We start from the raw sequence: 16,521 nt of genomic DNA, 5'->3' as shown, positions 1-16,521 counted from the left end.
TGGCCTCTGTTAAGTAATACACTTTGATTCTGGATTTATGTGAAACAGGGACGCGACCAATCCAACAGGGACGCGATTCTCCCCCCCCCCATCGCGCCACGCCGCCCCGACCCCCGCACGCGATTCTCCCACCCGCCGGAAACCAGCGCCGCACGATTCGCACCTGGCCGCTCGGAGAACTGCCGCAAACGGCAAGTGGCGATTCTCCGGCCCGAATGGGCCGAGCGGCTGCTACGACACAACAGGTTCCCACCGGCGCCGTCCACCCCTGGTCGCTGCCGGCGGGAACTCTGCGGGAACGCTGGGAGGGGGGGGGGCCTGTGGGGGGGGGGGGGGGGCTCCTTCACCAGGGGGGCCTCCGACGGGGTCTGGTCCACGATCCGGGCCCACCGATCGGCGGGTCAGCTTCTCTCCCCCCCCCCGGGCCTACCTCCTTCCGCGCGTAAGACGTACCCCGCGCATGCGCAGCATGGGGCGGCCCAACTGGGCATGCGCAGGATTGGGCTGGCCCAACTGCGCATGCGCGGGTTGGCGGGGCGCCCATTGGTGTGAACCGCTCCAGCGTGGTGCTGGCCCCCAAAGGGGGCCAGAATAGGTCGTGCCCGGGCCTTGGTCCGCGCCGCGGAGAATCGCCCCCCAAGTCTTTCCCCAAAATCCCCTTTGGATTTCGGCGGCAGCGGTGCGCAGGGGCCTTCTTGGAGGTGAGTAGCGACTTTAAAACCACTTACCTTTACAGGAGCAGCCCTTTGGATTTCGGCGGGAACCGGAAGTTCGACCTCTGGCAAGTCTCCCCCCCCCAACCAATAAATTCTGGTGGAGAGGAAACCCGAGACACTACACGTGTAGTGTCTCCCACCCACCCTCCTCCTCTAACCTAATAATAAGACCCATTGGTGTAAGGTAAGTGCCATATTATATTATTATATTATTAGCATTGTGCAGGTCAAGGATTGGAGGTGGAGGAGCAGTCTCTGTCAGCGAGAGAACCTGAGAACATCTCAGAAGGTAAGCAAGTGATTTTTACTTTTATACCTTTTTTTCAAATTGTGTGTGTCGGGGGGAAACTGAAGTGACATCACAGAAAAGCTGTGACCTGAGTGGCTGGTTGGGATTCTAACCTAAATTTTTTTGAGTATTTGGGAACTAATTAAACATAATAACTTAATTATAATTTAGAGGATATCTAAGCCAGAGATCGGAGAATATTATAGTTAGCTATCGCATTTCTATTAGAAATCTAGTGCTAGGAAACAGATAGTTGACAGTAACTTTGCAATTTAAAAAAAAAAAGTATTTAAAAAAAAAAGACAAATTTTAATTTTAATTAATTGACGCAATGTCAGTTAGAGGGGTGCTGTGCTCTGACTGTGAGATGTGGCAGGTCCGGGAGGCTTCCAGCGTCCCGGATGGCTTCATCTGCAGAAAGTGCACCCAACTGCAGCTCCTCACAGACCGCATGGTTCGGTTGGAGCAGCAATTGGATGCACTTAGGAGCATGCAGGTGGCGGAAAGTGTCATAGATCGCAGTTATGTAAATGTGGTCACACCCAAGGTGCAGGCAGAGAAATGGGTGACCACCAGAAAGGGCAGGCAGTCAGTGCAGGAATCCCCTGTGGTTGTCCCCCTCTCGAACAGATATACCCCTTTGGATACTGTCGGGGGGATAGCCTATCAGGGGAAAACAGCAGCAGCCAGAGCAGTGGCACCACGGCTGGCTCTGATGTTCAGAAGGGAGGGTCAAAGCGCAGAAGAGTAATAGTAATAGGGGACTCTATAGTCAGGGGCACAGATAGGCGCTTCTGTGGACGTGAAAGAGACTCCAGGATGGTATGTTGCCTCCCTGGTGCCAGGGTCCAGGATGTCTCCGAACGGGTAGAGGGAATCCTGAAGGGGGAGGGCAAACAGGCAGAGGTCGTTGTACATATTGGTACTAACGACATAGGCAGGAAGGGGCATGAGGTCCTGCAGCAGGAGTTCAGGGAGCTAGGCAGAAAGTTAAAAGACAGGACCTCGAGGGTTGTAATCTCGGGATTACTCCCTGTGCCACGTGCCAGTGAGGCTAGAAATAGGAAGATAGAGCAGACAAACACGTGGCTAAACAGCTGGTGTAGGAGGGAGGGTTTCTGTTATCTGGACCACTGGGAGCTCTTCCGGGGCAGGTGTGACCTGTATAAGATGGACGGGTTGCATCTAAACCGGAGAGGCATAAATATCCTGGCCGCGAGGTTTGCTAGTGTCACACGGGAGGGTTTAAACTAGTATGGCAGGGGGGTGGGCACGGGAGCAATAGGTCAGAAGGTGAGAGCATTGAGGGAGAACTAGGGAATAGGGACAGTGTGGCTCTGAGGCAGAGCAGACGGGGAGAAGTTGCTGAACACAGCGGGTCTGGTGGCCTGAAGTGCATATGTTTTAATGCAAGGAGCATTACGGGTAAGGCAGATGAACTTAGAGCTTGGATTACTACTTGGAACTATGATGTTGTTGCCATTACAGAGACCTGGTTGAGGGAAGGGCAGGATTGGCAGCTAAACGTTCCAGGATTTAGATGTTTCAGGCGGGATAGAGGGGGATGTAAAAGGGGAGGCGGAGTTGCGCTACTTGTTCGGGAGAGTATCACAGCTATACAGCGAGAGGACACCTCAGAGGGCAGTGAGGCTATATGGGTAGAGATCAGGAATAAGAAGGGTGCAGTCACAATGTTGGGGGTATACTACAGGCCTCCCAACAGCCAGCAGGAGATAGAGGAGCAGATAGGTAGGCAGATTTTGGAAAAGAGTAAAAACAACAGGGTTGTGGTGATGGGAGACTTCAACTTCCCCAATATTGACTGGGACTCACTTAGTGCCAGGGGCTTAGACGGGGCAGAGTTTGTAAGGAGCATCCAGGAGGGCTTCTTAAAACAATATGTAAACAGTCCAACTAGGGAAGGGGTGGTACTGGACCTGGTATTGGGGAATGAGCCCGGCCAGGTGGTAGATGTTTCAGTAGGGGAGCATTTCGGTAACAGTGACCACAATTCAGTAAGTTTTAAAGTACTGGTGGACAAGGATAAGAGTGGTCCGAGGATGAATGTGCTAAATTGGGGGAAGGCTAATTATAACAATATTAGGCGGGAACTGAAGAACATAGATTGGGGGCGGATGTTTGAGGGCAAATCAACATCTGACATGTGGGAGGCTTTCAAGTGTCAGTTGAAAGGAATACAGGACAGGCATGTTCCTGTGAGGAAGAAAGATAAATACGGCAATTTTCGGGAACCTTGGATGACGAGTGATATTGTAGGCCTCGTCAAAAAGAAAAAGGAGGCATTTGTCAGGGCTAAAAGGCTGGGAACAGACGAAGCCTGTGTGGCATATAAGGAAAGTAGGAAGGAACTTAAGCAAGGAGTCAGGAGGGCTAGAAGGGGTCATGAAAAGTCATTGGCAAATAGGGTTAAGGAAAATCCCAAGGCTTTTTACACGTACATAAAAAGCAAGAGGGTAGCCAGGGAAAGGGTTGGCCCACTGAAGGATAGGCAAGGGAATCTATGTGTGGAGCCAGAGGAAATGGGCGAGGTACTAAATGAATACTTTGCATCAGTATTCACCAAAGAGAAGGAATTGGTAGATGTTGAGTCTGGAGAAGGGGGTGTAGATAGCCTGGGTCACATTGTGATCCAAAAAGACGAGGTGTTGGGTGTCTTAAAAAATATTAAGGTAGATAAGTCCCCAGGGCCGGATGGGATCTACCCCAGAATACTGAAGGAGGCTGGAGAGGAAATTGCTGAGGCCTTGACAGAAATCTTTGGATCCTCGCTGTCTTCAGGGGATGTCCCGGAGGACTGGAGAATAGCCAATGTTGTTCCTCTGTTTAAGAAGGGTGGCAGGGATAATCCCGGGAACTACAGGCCGGTGAGCCTTACTTCAGTGGTAGGGAAATTACTGGAGAGAATTCTTCGAGACAGGATCTACTCCCATTTGGAAGCAAATGGACGTATTAGTGAGAGGCAGCACGGTTTTGTGAAGGGGAGGTCGTGTCTCACTAACTTGATAGAGTTTTTCGAGGAGGTCACTAAGATGATTGATGCAGGTAGGGCAGTAGATGTTGTCTATATGGACTTCAGTAAGGCCTTTGACAAGGTCCCTCATGGTAGACTAGTACAAAAGGTGAAGTCACACGGGATCAGGGGTGAACTGGCAAGGTGGATACAGAACTGGCTAGGCCATAGAAGGCAGAGGGTAGCAATGGAGGGATGCTTTTCTAATTGGAGAGCTGTGACCAGTGGTGTTCCACAGGGATCAGTGCTGGGACCTTTGCTCTTTGTAGTATATATAAATGATTTGGAGGAAAATGTAACTGGTCTGATTAGTAAGTTTGCAGACGACACAAAGGTTGGTGGAATTGTGGATAGCGATGAGGACTGTCTGAGGATACAGCAGGATTTAGATTGTCTGGAGACTTGGGCGGAGAGATGGCAGATGGAGTTTAACCTGGACAAATGTGAGGTAATGCATTTTGGAAGGGCTAATGCAGGTAGGGAATATACAGTGAATGGTAGAACCCTCAAGAGTATTGAAAGTCAAAGAGATCTAGGAGTACAGGTCCACAGATCACTGAAAGGGGCTACACAGGTGGAGAAGGTAGTCAAGAAGGCATACGGCATGCTTGCCTTCATTGGCCGGGGCATTGAGTATAAGAATTGGCAAGTCATGTTGCAGCTGTATAGAACCTTAGTTAGGCCACACTTGGAGTATAGTGTTCAATTCTGGTCGCCACACTACCAGAAGGATGTGGAGGCTTTAGAGAGGGTGCAGAAGAGATTTACCAGAATGTTGCCTGGTATGGAGGGCATAAGCTATGAGGAGCGATTGAATAAACTCGGTTTGTTCTCACTGGAACGAAGGAGGTTGAGGGGCGACCTGATAGAGGTATACAAAATTATGAGGGGCATAGACAGAGTGGATAGTCAGAGGCTTTTCCCCAGGGTAGAGGGGTCAATTACTAGGGGGCATAGGTTTAAGGTGAGAGGGGCAAAGTTTAGAGTAGATGTACGAGGCAAGTTTTTTACGCAGAGGGTAGTGGGTGCCTGGAACTCACTACCGGAGGAGGTAGTGGAAGCAGGGACGATAGGGACATTTAAGGGGCATCTTGATAAATATATGAATAGGATGGGAATAGAAGGATACGGACCCAGGAAGTGTAGAAGATTGTAGTTTAGTTGGGCAGTATGGTCGGCACGGGCTTGGAGGGCCGAAGGGCCTGTTCCTGTGCTGTACATTTCTTTGTTCTTTGTTTGTTCTTTGTCTTTATTCTGTGTTCTTTGCCCAGTAAATCTTTTTCTTTATCCCTCTTTTACTTTATGAACACAAAGGAGACCATGCTCTGTGTAAATAAGCAAACCCTTTTAGGTCGTAGAGTGGCGCAGCAGAAGCATGCTGGACCCATAGCCAAGAGGTCGAAGGATCAAAACCATTCTCTGCTATTTACCTTTTTGCCGGTGGCACCGTGGTTAGCACTTCTGCCTCACAGCGCCAAAGACCCTGGGTCGATTCCGACCTCAGATGACTGTCTGTGTAGAGCTTGCAAATTCTCACCATGTCTGCATGGGTTTCCACTGGGTGATCCAATTTCCTCCCACAGTCCAAAGATGTCCAGGTTAGGAGGACTGGCCATGCTAAATTGCCCTTCATTGGGGTTACGGGGAAAGGGCGAGGGATTGGGCCTAGGTAGAGTGCTCTTTCAGAGGGTTGGTGCAGAATCGATGGGCCGAATGGCCTCCTTCTGCACTGGAGGGATTGAATGATTCGTTCTATTTCAAGTTTGTTGTGGGGCTATTAATAGCCACTTGGATCACACCAAAACTGAAAGGTTGGGAAGTATGCCATCACTTATAAAGGGAGAAATTAGAAATGAAAAATAGCTTACTGTTTACGCATCGGTGGTGAGGAGAAATCAGGAGTGTTTATTTGGGAGGCAAATGCTGTGGGAGGCACTCAAGGTGTTCGTTCGGGAGGAGTTTATTTCAATTCAGGCGCATTAGCTGAAGGCGTAATAGGCAGAGATGGCAAGGCTAGTGGAAGTGATTCTGAGGGTGGACAGAAGGTATTCGGAGGCCCCGGAGGGGCTGTTGAAGGAGATGCTCCAGATGGAGTTTGGATTAATTTCCATGGGGAAGGCGGTGGGACAGTTCGGAGGGCCAGAAGGGCGATATATGAGTATGGTGAGAAGACAAGTAGGATGCTGGCCCTTCAACTGAGGAAGCAGGAGTTGGCGAGGGAGATTGGCAGAGTTAAGGACGAGACGGGAATGTTGGACCCGGTGGGAATGAATGGGGCATTGAGGCTTTTTACAGGAGATTGTATGAGTCGGGGTCTGGAGGGGAGGGGGGGGGGGTAGATTGTGGTGGTTCCTGGATGGGTGGGCAAGGAGTTGGTGCAGGGATTGAGGGCCCCAATCAGGCCGAGGGAAGTGGTGGAGAGTATGGGGCCGATGCAGGCAAGGAAGGCCCCCGGCCTAGATGGGTTCCCAGTGGAGATTTATAAAAGGTTTGGGAGGGGGGGGGGAAGACTTGGGGCTTCTGCTGGTAAGGGCATACAATGAGAGGGGGGAACACCCTCCTACACTATCGCAGGCATTCATCTTCCCGATATTGAAAAAGTACAAGGCTCCAGAGCAGTGTGGGTCGGACTGTCTATATCGCTATTGAATGTAGATGCCAAGTTGTTGCCGATGACATTGGCATTGCATTCCGGGGGTGATAGGAGAGTACCAAACAGGGTTTGTGAAAGCGATACAGTTGTTGGCAAATGTGAGGAGGCTATTCAATGTAATTACGATGTCCCCAGAGGGGCAGGAGGCGGAGGTGGTAGTGGCGATGGGCACGGAGAAGGCTTTCGACCGGATGGACTGGGATTATTTGTGGGAGGTGCTGGAGTGGTTCAGGTTCGGACAGGGGTTTGTGGACTGGGTCTGGTTGCTTAACATCTGGTTGCACCGATCGCAAATGCGCAGACAACAGGTGAGTTCAGGATGTTTCGGGCTGCAGCGTGGGACAAGGCAGGGATGCCCGCTGTCCGAGTTGCCTTTTGCCTTGGTTATAGAGCCATTGGCAATGGTGCTCAGAGCGTCTAGGGATTGGAAAGGGATTGTACAGGGGGGCATCGCGCACAGGATTTCACTGTACGCAGACAATCTGTTATATATTTCGGACCCATCGGGTGGCAGTGGGGGTATTGTGGGGATTTTGGAGGTCTTTGGCCGGTTCTCCGGGTACAAGTTGAACATGGGAAAGAGCCACGTGTTCCCGAATGAGACCAGAGGGTAGGAGAGGAGGTTAGGGGGGTTGCTGTTCAAGATAGTGGGGACGGGTTTTAGGTACTTAGGCATTCAGGTGATGCAGGGTTTGGCGCAGTTGCACAAGTTAAATTTGACTTAGCTTGTGGAACAGATGAAGGGGGATTTCAAGAGGTTGGATGTGCTGCCACTGTCATTGGTGGGATGGCTGTAGACAGTAAAGATGATGATGCTGCCAAGGTTCCTGTTCGTATTTAGAACCTCCCGATCTTTTTTCCCAAAGTCATTCTTTAAGAAGGTTAATGCGCTGATATCAGTGTGTGCATCGGCTGGGGAAACCCCGCAGGTCAAAAGGACTTTTTTAGAGAAGGGGTGACGAGTGTGTGTGTGTGGGGGGGGGGGGGCGGGGGGGGGGGGGGGTGCGGACAGGCGTTGCCGCATCTAATGAATTACTACTGGGGGTAAACATCACCATTGTTGGGAAATGGGTCGTCGGGGTGGGGGCGGATGGAGGTGGCTTTGTGTAGGGGTACGAACTTAAGGACGTTGTTAACGAGCCTCTGCCGTTCTCGCCAGCCAGGTAGTCCGATGGCCAGTGGTGGTGTTGGCCTTGAGGGTGTCAGGGCAGTGGAGGCAGCATTTGGTACTGGAGGGTGCCTCGGTGTGGGCACCGATCTGTGATATCGATAGGTTTGCATCGCGGGGGCTGGATGCGATGTTCCGGGGGTGGCTGCAGGCAGGGATTGAGCGGTTTGGTACTTGTTTGTAGGAGGCAGCTTTGCGAAATTGGAGGACCTGAGGAAGAGTACAAACCAGGGGGAATGGTTTCAGGTACCTGCAGGTTCAGGATTTTGTGAAGAGAGAGATGCCGTCTATTCCTGGGTTACTGCCCTGAAGGTTGCAAGACAAGGAACTGTCGAAGGAGGAGATAGGGGAGGGGAAGCTGTAATAGGTCTATAAGGAGCTGATGGATTGGGAGGCAAAGTGGGATGAGGAGTTGGTGGGGAGGTGGAGGCCGGGGCATGGGCGGAGGCCCTGAGGAGGGTGAATGCGTCCTTGTCGTGTGCAAGGCTAAGCCTCATTTAGTTTAAAGTACTTCACAGGGCTCATATGACGTTAGCGCGGACGAGTAGATTTTTTTGAGGGGGCAGATAGGTGTGGCCAGTGTGCAGGAAGGCCCACGAATCACCTCCACATGTTTTGGGCATGTCTGACGTTAAAGGGGTTGTGGCAGAGTTTTACAGAGGCAATGTGGAAGATGTTTGGGGGTAAAAGAGCCCAGTGGTCGTGATATTCGGGGCGTCGGAAGACCGGGGAGTTCAGGGGGTGTGGGAGACTGACATTTTGACCTTTGCCTCCCTGATGGTTCGGAGACGGATCTTACTTGGATGGAGGGGCTTGGAGCTGCCGAAGGTGGGGGTGTGGGTGAGCGACCTGGCAGAATCCCTGAGGCTGGAGAAAGTCAAGTTCGTCCTGAGGGGGTCAGTTGATGGGTTCACTTGGAAGTGGAAGCCGTTCATTGACTTCTTTAGGGAGGATTGAGGTCTCGGCAAAAGGGATGGAGAGAAAGGGGGTAAGGGGATCAAAATGGGGAAGGCCGGATGGGTGGAGGGGGTGAGAGTGGCGAGCAGGGGGATGAGTGGGTGTTGGTTATTTATAATGTCGAATTTTGCTTCTGCTTCAATTTGTTTTTTATGAAAATGCCGAAATAAAATATTCTTTGAAAACAACATTGCCTCAAAGGACAACCAAAAAAGATTTGAGAACATAAAGACTAGGCAAACATTTGGGTGTATCACCAAGAACATGCGCTACACACCATCTTTCATTAGCAGTTGCTGCTAATTATGCTGACTTGTCAGGAGGCAGCTCTAACATTATTTCCTGCGCCAGGACTGCTCAATACTATGGGGTAGATACTCCACAAGGTTGACAAGGCTAGAATGATCTTACAGCCAAGCTCTTTAAGTTGCTGCCCCCCAGAGGGCAAAATGGTTGTGCAGTGGTTAGCACAGCTGCCTCACTGCGTCGCGGTCCGAGGTTTGATTCCAGCTCTGGATCACTGTCCATGTGGAGTTTGCATATTCTCCCCGTGCTTGCGTGGGTTTCGCTCCCACAACCCAAAGATGTGCGGGGGAGGTGGATTGGCCACGCTAAATTGCCCCTTAATTGGAAAAAATAAATTGGGTACACTAAATTTATAAAAAAGTTGCTGCCCCTGAACATTAAGAGGAACAAAACCATTGCACCATTCCCCTCACAGATCCCTCCTGAGCAGCCTTGTGTCGCCAGGAAGGTTAACTTGTGAGAATGAAGCATTCAGCAATCATTTCATTGATCCACACAGGGGGAAAAGGACAGGAAAAGACAAGGCAGCAATTAGCAATGGAACCAAGACTGGGATGCAGCGATCCAAAGTGAAACAAAGGCAAAACAGAAAATAAAACAGGACACAGGAAGAACACATTTTAGACAATTTAATCCAAATTCAAACATCTTTTTGAGATATGGGACGGCGTTGTTTTTATCCCTTTCAGAGGAACAAGAGATTCGCAGAAAAGAGAGAGTTAAAAAGCCAGAGGAATGTCAATGCTCGACATAAACTCCCTCCTCTCCCACACTTAACAAAACACACATACTGGGGTCACTGTTCAGAGAGGGGAAAGGGGGGCGGGGCAGCATGAAATACGGCCTGAGTTATAAATCAATACAAGCTGAGCTGTAAATGAATGCAAGCCGGCCTTCAGACAGTGATGTGGTTCTTTTCCCCCTGTTGTAGATTTCAGCAGCCCGCAGTGAGAATACAGCCAGCCCACCCTCAGCACAGGGCAGTGAGTGTGCAGCCAGTCCACCCTCAGCACAGGGCAGTGAGTGTGCAGCCAGTCCACCCTCAGCACAGGGCAGTGAGTGTGCAGCCAGCCCACCCTCAGCACAGGGCAGTGAGTGTGCAGCCAGTCCACCCTCAGCACAGGGCAGTGAGTGTGCAGCCAGTCCACCCTCAGCACAGGGCAGTGAGTGTGCAGCCAGTCCACCCTCAGCACAGGGCAGTGAGTGTGCAGCCAGCCCACCCTCAGCACAGGGCAGTGAGTGTGCAGCCAGTCCACCCTCAGCACAGGGCAGTGAGTGTGCAGCCAGCCCACCCTCAGCACAGGGCAGTGAGTGTGCAGCCAGCCCACCCTCAGCACAGGGCAGTGAGAATACAGCCAGTCCACCCTCAGCACAGGGCAGTGAGTGTGCAGCCAGCCCACCCTCAGCACAGGGCAGTGAGTGTGCAGCCAGTCCACCCTCAGCACAGGGCAGTGAGTGTGCAGCCAGTCCACCCTCAGCACAGGGCAGTGAGTGTGCAGCCAGTCCACCCTCAGCACAGGGCAGTGAGTGTGCAGCCAGTCCACCCTCAGCACAGGGCAGTGAGTGTGCAGCCAGTCCACCCTCAGCACAGGGCAGTGAGTGTGCAGCCAGTCCACCCTCAGCACAGGGCAGTGAGTGTGCAGCCAGTCCACCCTCAGCACACGGCAGTGAGAATACAGCCAGCCCACCCTCAGCACAAGGCAGTGAGAATACAGCCAGCCCACCCTCAGCACAGGGCAGTGAGTGTGCAGCCAGCCCACCCTCAGCACAGGGCAGTGAGTGTGCAGCCAGCCCACCCTCAGCACAGGGCAGTGAGTGTGCAGCCAATCCACCCTCAGCACAGGGCAGTGAGTGTGCAGCCAGCCCACCCTCAGCACAGGGCAGTGAGTGTGCAGCCAGCCCACCCTCAGCACAGGGCAGTGAGTGTGCAGCCAGTCCACCCTCAGCACAGGGCAGTGAGTGTGCAGCCAGTCCACCCTCAGCACAGGGCAGTGAGTGTGCAGCCAGTCCACCCTCAGCACAGGGCAGTGAGTGTGCAGCCAGTCCACCCTCAGCACAGGGCAGTGAGTGTGCAGCCAGTCCACCCTCAGCACACGGCAGTGAGAATACAGCCAGCCCACCCTCAGCACAAGGCAGTGAGAATACAGCCAGCCCACCCTCAGCACAGGGCAGTGAGTGTGCAGCCAGCCCACCCTCAGCACAGGGCAGTGAGTGTGCAGCCAGCCCACCCTCAGCACAGGGCAGTGAGTGTGCAGCCAGTCCACCCTCAGCACAGGGCAGTGAGTGTGCAGCCAGTCCACCCTCAGCACAGGGCAGTGAGTGTGCAGCCAGCCCACCCTCAGCACAGGGCAGTGAGTGTGCAGCCAGTCCACCCTCAGCACAGGGCAGTAAGTGTGCAGCCAGTCCACCCTCAGCACAGGGCAGTGAGTGTGCAGCCAGTCCACCCTCAGCACAGGGCAGTGAGTGTGCAGCCAGCCCACCCTCAGCACAGGGCAGTGAGTGTGCAGCCAGTCCACCCTCAGCACAGGGCAGTGAGTGTGCAGCCAGCCCACCCTCAGCACAGGGCAGTGAGTGTGCAGCCAGCCCACCCTCAGCACAGGGCAGTGAGAATACAGCCAGTCCACCCTCAGCACAGGGCAGTGAGTGTGCAGCCAGCCCACCCTCAGCACAGGGCAGTGAGTGTGCAGCCAGTCCACCCTCAGCACAGGGCAGTGAGTGTGCAGCCAGTCCACCCTCAGCACAGGGCAGTGAGTGTGCAGCCAGTCCACCCTCAGCACAGGGCAGTGAGTGTGCAGCCAGTCCACCCTCAGCACAGGGCAGTGAGTGTGCAGCCAGTCCACCCTCAGCACAGGGCAGTGAGTGTGCAGCCAGTCCACCCTCAGCACAGGGCAGTGAGTGTGCAGCCAGTCCACCCTCAGCACACGGCAGTGAGAATACAGCCAGCCCACCCTCAGCACAAGGCAGTGAGAATACAGCCAGCCCACCCTCAGCACAGGGCAGTGAGTGTGCAGCCAGCCCACCCTCAGCACAGGGCAGTGAGTGTGCAGCCAGCCCACCCTCAGCACAGGGCAGTGAGTGTGCAGCCAATCCACCCTCAGCACAGGGCAGTGAGTGTGCAGCCAGCCCACCCTCAGCACAGGGCAGTGAGTGTGCAGCCAGCCCACCCTCAGCACAGGGCAGTGAGTGTGCAGCCAGTCCACCCTCAGCACAGGGCAGTGAGTGTGCAGCCAGTCCACCCTCAGCACAGGGCAGTGAGTGTGCAGCCAGTCCACCCTCAGCACAGGGCAGTGAGTGTGCAGCCAGTCCACCCTCAGCACAGGGCAGTGAGTGTGCAGCCAGTCCACCCTCAGCACACGGCAGTGAGAATACAGCCAGCCCACCCTCAGCACAAGGCAGTGAGAATACAGCCAGCCCACCCTCAGCACAGGGCAGTGAGTGTGCAGCCAGTCCACCCTCAGCACAGGGCAGTGAGTGTGCAGCCAGTCCACCCTCAGCACAGGGCAGTGAGTGTGCAGCCAGTCCACCCTCAGCACAGGGCAGTGAGTGTGCAGCCAGTCCACCCTCAGCACAGGGCAGTGAGTGTGCAGCCAGTCCACCCTCAGCACACGGCAGTGAGAATACAGCCAGCCCACCCTCAGCACAAGGCAGTGAGAATACAGCCAGCCCACCCTCAGCACAGGGCAGTGAGTGTGCAGCCAGCCCACCCTCAGCACAGGGCAGTGAGTGTGCAGCCAGCCCACCCTCAGCACAGGGCAGTGAGTGTGCAGCCAATCCACCCTCAGCACAGGGCAGTGAGTGTGCAGCCAGCCCACCCTCAGCACAGGGCAGTGAGTGTGCAGCCAGCCCACCCTCAGCACAGGGCAGTGAGTGTGCAGCCAGTCCACCCTCAGCACAGGGCAGTGAGTGTGCAGCCAGTCCACCCTCAGCACAGGGCAGTGAGTGTGCAGCCAGCCCACCCTCAGCACAGGGCAGTGAGTGTGCAGCCAGTCCACCCTCAGCACAGGGCAGTGAGAATACAGCCAGTCCACCCTCAGCACAGGGCAGTGAGTGTGCAGCCAGCCCACCCTCAGCACAGGGCAGTGAGTGTGCAGCCAGTCCACCCTCAGCACAGGGCAGTGAGTGTGCAGCCAGTCCACCCTCAGCACAGGGCAGTGAGTGTGCAGCCAGTCCACCCTCAGCACAGGGCAGTGAGTGTGCAGCCAGTCCACCCTCAGCACAGGGCAGTGAGTGTGCAGCCAGTCCACCCTCAGCACAGGGCAGTGAGTGTGCAGCCAGTCCACCCTCAGCACACGGCAGTGAGAATACAGCCAGCCCACCCTCAGCACAAGGCAGTGAGAATACAGCCAGCCCACCCTCAGCACAGGGCAGTGAGTGTGCAGCCAGCCCACCCTCAGCACAGGGCAGTGAGTGTGCAGCCAGCCCACCCTCAGCACAGGGCAGTGAGTGTGCAGCCAATCCACCCTCAGCACAGGGCAGTGAGTGTGCAGCCAATCCACCCTCAGCACAGGGCAGTGAGTGTGCAGCCAGCCCACCCTCAGCACAGGGCAGTGAGTGTGCAGCCAGCCCACCCTCAGCACAGGGCAGTGAGTGTGCAGCCAGTCCACCCTCAGCACAGGGCAGTGAGTGTGCAGCCAGTCCACCCTCAGCACAGGGCAGTGAGTGTGCAGCCAGTCCACCCTCAGCGCAGGGCAGTGAGTGTGCAGCCAGTCCACCCTCAGCACAGGGCAGTGAGTGTGCAGCCAGCCCACCCTCAGCACAGGGCAGTGGGTGTGCAGCCAGTCCACCCTCAGCACAGGGCAGTGAGTGTGCAGCCAGTCCACCCTCAGCACAGGGCAGTGAGTGTGCAGCCAGCCCACCCTCAGCACAGGGCAGTGAGTGTGCAGCCAGTCCACCCTCAGCACAGGGCAGTGAGTGTGCAGCCAGTCCACCCTCAGCACAGGGCAGTGAGTGTGCAGCCAGTCCACCCTCAGCACAGGGCAGTGAGTGTGCAGCCAGTCCACCCTCAGCACAGGGCAGTGAGTGTGCAGCCAGTCCACCCTCAGCACAGGGCAGTGAGTGTGCAGCCAGTCCACCCTCAGCACAGGGCAGTGAGTGTGCAGCCAGCCCACCCTCAGCACAGGGTTGCCCCATGAGCAAATGTCTCTCAACTTGTGTTCCTGTTTCTAACTGGACATGTTCCCCCTCCCCACAACTTGGCTTCACCGTTGAGTTATTCAGCAATAGCTCTTTTAATATTGCGCGTCCGGAACCTCTCAAGCCCACCGATCTGTCAGGGGGCGAGGGTGAGGCGATCTGGACAATCGCTTCTGGTTTATTAGCTGCGGTTGGCCTCTGTCCGAGGGCCGGCTAACCTGCGCAGGGTGCGGCTATAACCCCGCGGGGTGAGGCTATGTTAACAATAACAAGGGGCACATCCTTCCCCGGCACAGTTACCAGTCCCTGTAACTCGCTCAGAGAATTAAAATTCCAACTTTCCCAAATCCTAACCCTTTCCCAGGAAAGCTCCTCCATTGCGTTTAATTTTTTTCCACCTACCTCCACATTCCTCGAAACACGTGTTATAAAACCTGAACTTTGACCAGACCGAACTACAAATTCCGCCCGATCAGTGTTCCACAACTGTGCGGTTTGAACTGTTGACACTGGGTTCTGCCAACTCTGCCAAAAACCTTGCCAAATAGACGATCAAACTCTCCCATACACATACAGCAGACACTGGCCCCATACACAGTAATGCCACTTCCAGCTCATTCCTTCAGTTTCATGCTAATGTTGTTTTGCAAATCATCTCTCACCAGAAATGCCAGTTCAAATTTAAGGATGGCCGTCTGCCAAGTTTAGGAACTAAGCAAATTATTTAATTTAAAGAATAAACTATGTGCAATGTAGCAGAAATGTTCTACCAGTTAGCACTGCTGCCTCACAGCTCCAAGGTTCTGGGTTCAATTCCGGCCTCAGGTGACTCTGTGCGGAGTCTGCACTTTCTCCCCGTGTCTGTGTGGGTTTCCTCTGGGTGCTCTGGTTTCCTCCCACAATCAAGATGTGCAGGTTAGGGGGATTGGCCCTGCTAAATTGCCCCCTAGTGTGCAAAAGGTTAGTGGGTTTTACGGGGATAGGGTATGATGCACGATCAATTGCACAAAGACTAAAGTTGGGTACAACTGTGGCTTTATTACAGTCAGATGCGAGGCCTCTGCTGCAGCTGGCGAAATGGCAGGGCACTGGAGGTCATGCACATTTATACAGTTCTCCCTGGGCGGAGCCAGCCGGCAGGAGCTACCGGTGAATCTGTAGTGTAGGTCCTACCTTACATCTCCTATTACAGTGGTTCACCACAGGGTGGAAGCGTGGGTTTAACTGCCGGTGCAGACTTGATGGGCTGAATGGGTTCCTTCTGCACTGTAAATTCTATGACTACTTCGACTCCAGTCCCCGCTCAACTCCTGGATTTGCGCCCTCCGGCCCAATTGGCTGGACACATGACCCCTCCCCCTACCACTGGCTTCCTCATCAACATTCCCTCCCCAGAATGATTTCTGATCCTTGTCAAGACTCCAGATAAGTACCCTTGGTTGGATTCTCCGATTTGAAGACTAAGTGCTGACGCCGGCGTGGGAACAGTGGCGTTTTACACCCTAAAAAACGGCGCAAAAGCAGCTCCGATCCTCTGTCTGGTGGGGGGCTAGCAGGCACGCAGCATAAAGCCCCCGGCTTTAGCTGCGGGTACGGCCGGAGAATTTCCGGGTCCATGTCCGCGCCGTGCAACATTAGTGAGATGGAAGTTGAATGTAACAGCCTTCCGGGAATTAACCGGCTCCCCAGGAAGAAATCATGCGTTGTTTAGCACTCCCTTTTAAAAACATGAAGCTGGTGCAGTGGCTGCTGAGGAGAACCGAGCAAGTGAGCAGCCATTTGCAATTTCAGTGTGGTAGTCACCACTGATGTATATATTGTATATAGAGGATGTCGGTGTAGGTGCTTTACGGTAAGGCCCTGTACTACAGGTACGGGAGTAGTTCCCTGCCTGATGGTTCCGGCCAGTCGGCGGAGTATAAATATGTGTGCTCCTCATACGGCAGCCATTTCGCCAGCTGCTGTGGGAGGCCACACATCTTAGTGCAATAAAGCCTCGATTGCATCCAACTCTCGTCTTTGTGCAATTGATCGTGCATCAATTTATTGCACTAAGTTTTCAGAAGATGGACCTTCACATCAAGCCGGATCGCGTCCAGCTGCATCCGCAATCAGACAACACCAAAAAGGACTTTGAACATTGGCTAGCCTGTTTTGAAGCGTACATCGGGTCTGCGCCAGACCAATTCCAGAAGCACAGAAGCTCCAGATCCTTTACACGCGGCTGAGCTCCAACGTCTTTCCACTTATCCAGGACGCGCCGACCTA

At 53.9% G+C, this 16,521-nt stretch overlaps 1 protein-coding gene across 8 annotated transcripts in view; it reads right to left on the bottom strand.

Annotated features, from left to right (window-relative positions):
• The window catches only part of LOC140396265 (pseudouridine-5'-phosphate glycosidase), a 180,122-nt gene extending 164,878 nt beyond the window's left edge, over positions 1–15,244 (bottom strand). For 5 of the 8 annotated variants that reach the window (XM_072484632.1, XM_072484635.1, XM_072484641.1 and 2 more), the window contains exon 1: positions 14,656–14,850. In XM_072484632.1, the coding sequence (XP_072340733.1) occupies positions 14,656–14,663 (8 nt within the window). In that variant the 5' untranslated portion in view covers positions 14,664–14,850. Of the gene's footprint in view, positions 1–14,655; positions 14,853–15,023 lie in introns of those variants that run through there. The other 3 variants (XM_072484637.1, XM_072484639.1, XM_072484633.1) reach the window with 2 other exon arrangements.
• Positions 15,245–16,521: the final 1,277 nt, after the last annotated feature.

This window comes from Scyliorhinus torazame, chromosome 19, assembly GCF_047496885.1.
Source record: "Scyliorhinus torazame isolate Kashiwa2021f chromosome 19, sScyTor2.1, whole genome shotgun sequence".
Lineage (NCBI taxonomy): Eukaryota > Metazoa > Chordata > Chondrichthyes > Carcharhiniformes > Scyliorhinidae > Scyliorhinus > Scyliorhinus torazame.
Note: the sequence above shows the minus strand (reverse complement) of the source record. Positions and strands in the feature narration are given on the sequence as shown.